Source organism: Stegodyphus dumicola, chromosome 4 (assembly GCF_044657685.1).
Source record: "Stegodyphus dumicola isolate Sdum_Otavi_A_Nest chromosome 4, ASM4465768v1".
NCBI classification, from domain to species: domain Eukaryota; kingdom Metazoa; phylum Arthropoda; class Arachnida; order Araneae; family Eresidae; genus Stegodyphus; species Stegodyphus dumicola.
In genome coordinates, this window is record NC_140771.1 from 57,646,270 (window position 1) to 57,648,329 (window position 2,060).

A 2,060-nucleotide genomic window follows, 5' to 3' on the forward strand; every position below is an offset into this window, starting at 1 on the left:
TTTCACACTTTTTTTTTTTTTTCTATATACAGGCAATAGATACAGAGGACGTAGGTTTAGAAATCTCGCAATCGACCATATACGGGATGTTAAAATTTACTTTAATTTTGGTATTCGAGTATAGTTCGGAATCCGCACCTGTAAACAACGCAAGAACTCTCTGGGCCCCCAGAAACGCAGCGTCGGAATCTTAATAAAAACTTTTGACTGTACACGGTCATATGGGGACAAGATATAAGACAACAGTTTCATACAAGGTACAAGATTCTGTTACACTGATATTGTACACTTAATAATACTGTTACACTTATAACGTTGTTACACTGATAATGCTGTTATACTGATATTGTACCATTTTGCACTGATATTTAAAAATTTTACACTGATATTTTTACACAATACAATATTTTATATTCATACATACACTGTAGCTTTTATATAAATATTATGCTCAAATAATTAAACATTTACCCTGTTATTCATACAAATTCTATTCTGGTACTCATATTTAGACATAAAAGTACCTTGGTGCGTTTTATGAACACATGTGTTTAAAAATTAGGGATACACCGATACGATAATATCTATTTTACATTGATGCATACACTATTGCATTTACAAGGTGTGTTCGAAAAGTTCGGTGAATTTTACCATAGAAAAAAGGAAACAAGAGAAACAAGCAAAATAGCTTTACTGTCCTTCAAAGTATTCGCCATTAGCAACAATACACTTTTGACATCGGGTGTACACTTGTTGGAAACTATCTGCAAACGCTTCTTTCGGTATGACTCGAAGCACCGTTGTCACACGTTGTTGGATCTCAGTAATGTCGGAAAAGTGTTGGCCTTTCAGAACTCCTTTGAGGCGGGGAAACAGGAAGAAGTCTGCGGGAGCCAGATCTGGAGAATATGGAGGGTGATCCAAAACTGGAACGTGGTGCCTGTCGAGAAATTGGGTTACACGGATCGCAGTGTGCGGCCGGGCGTTGTCATGGAGCAGATTCCACTGTGGCCGAATCCGGCGTATGCGTAGCAGCAGCCGTTTCAAAACCCCCTCTTAGTATTCCGCATTGACGGTTGTAGCCGCGGATACAAATTCACGATGGATCAAACCCTTACTGTCGAAAAAGACGATCAACAACGTCTTGATCCTGGATTGTGTCAAACGACGTTTTTTGGGAAGGAGTGACGACGTTGACCACCATGCCATGGATTGCCGCTTGGTCTCCGGATCGTATTGATAGCACCACGACTCATCCCCTGTAATTATTGTTTCCAATAATTGTGGATTCCGGTCACACATGTCGATAAAATCTCCAGAGGTTTCCATCCGGTATTGCTTTTGCTCGTCTGACAGCGAGTGCGGTACAAACCGGACGCATATCTTACGTTTATGCAAATGTTTGTGCACAATGGTGCTCACACTGTCTAGGCTTATCTGCAATTCGCCAGCTATCATTCTTAAAGATAGTCGTCGATCTGCCGCAAGCATCCGTCGAACTCGTTCCACATTGTCTGGAGTTGTGCTTGTTGTAGGGCGCCCCGACCGCGGCTCATCTTTGACATCCTCCTTTCCGTCTGTAAAGCGTTTAAACCACTCATAAACACACTTTTTACTCACTGCTTCCTGACCGTAAACTTTCACTAACATATCATATGTCTCCGTCGCCGTTTTGCCTAACTTGAAGCAAAACATCATGTTTATGCGTTGCCCCATGTCACACTGACAGTCTTTCTCACACTAACTGTGTTAAACTGCTCATAGCGTGCACTTCCTCTTATCTGTCGTAAAATGGCCGTTAGATGGCTCTAGATGACATTTCTCTCACTGCGTCTGCGTGAGTGCAAGATCCTAAACGGCGCGGTTTTTTAATTATGAGACCAATCACGGAACTTTTCGAACACACCTTGTATATAAATATATTACACTGATATTTTCCACTGTTACTTAACCATTTTACGCTGATTTTACTGTTACACGCTTCAGTTCTACGCTATAAACATAAATTACTCTAGTGTTTGTTATGTGCACGTAGATTAAGACACTGAAGGTACACTAAT

At 40.8% G+C, this 2,060-nt stretch overlaps 1 protein-coding gene across 1 annotated transcript; it reads right to left on the reverse strand.

Moving 5' to 3' along the window:
- Positions 1–1,056: 1,056 nt before the first annotated feature.
- LOC146997555 (protein GVQW3-like) lies at positions 1,057–1,698 on the reverse strand. The gene has a single exon (XM_085814345.1). The coding sequence runs from the start codon at positions 1,696–1,698 to the stop codon at positions 1,057–1,059; it is 642 nt and encodes a 213-aa protein (XP_085670471.1).
- Positions 1,699–2,060: the final 362 nt, after the last annotated feature.

Coding starts and splice junctions, on each gene's coding strand:
- LOC146997555 (XM_085814345.1), bottom strand. CDS start 1,698: ATGATGTTTTGCTTCAAGTTAGGCAAAACGGCGACGGAGACATATGAT.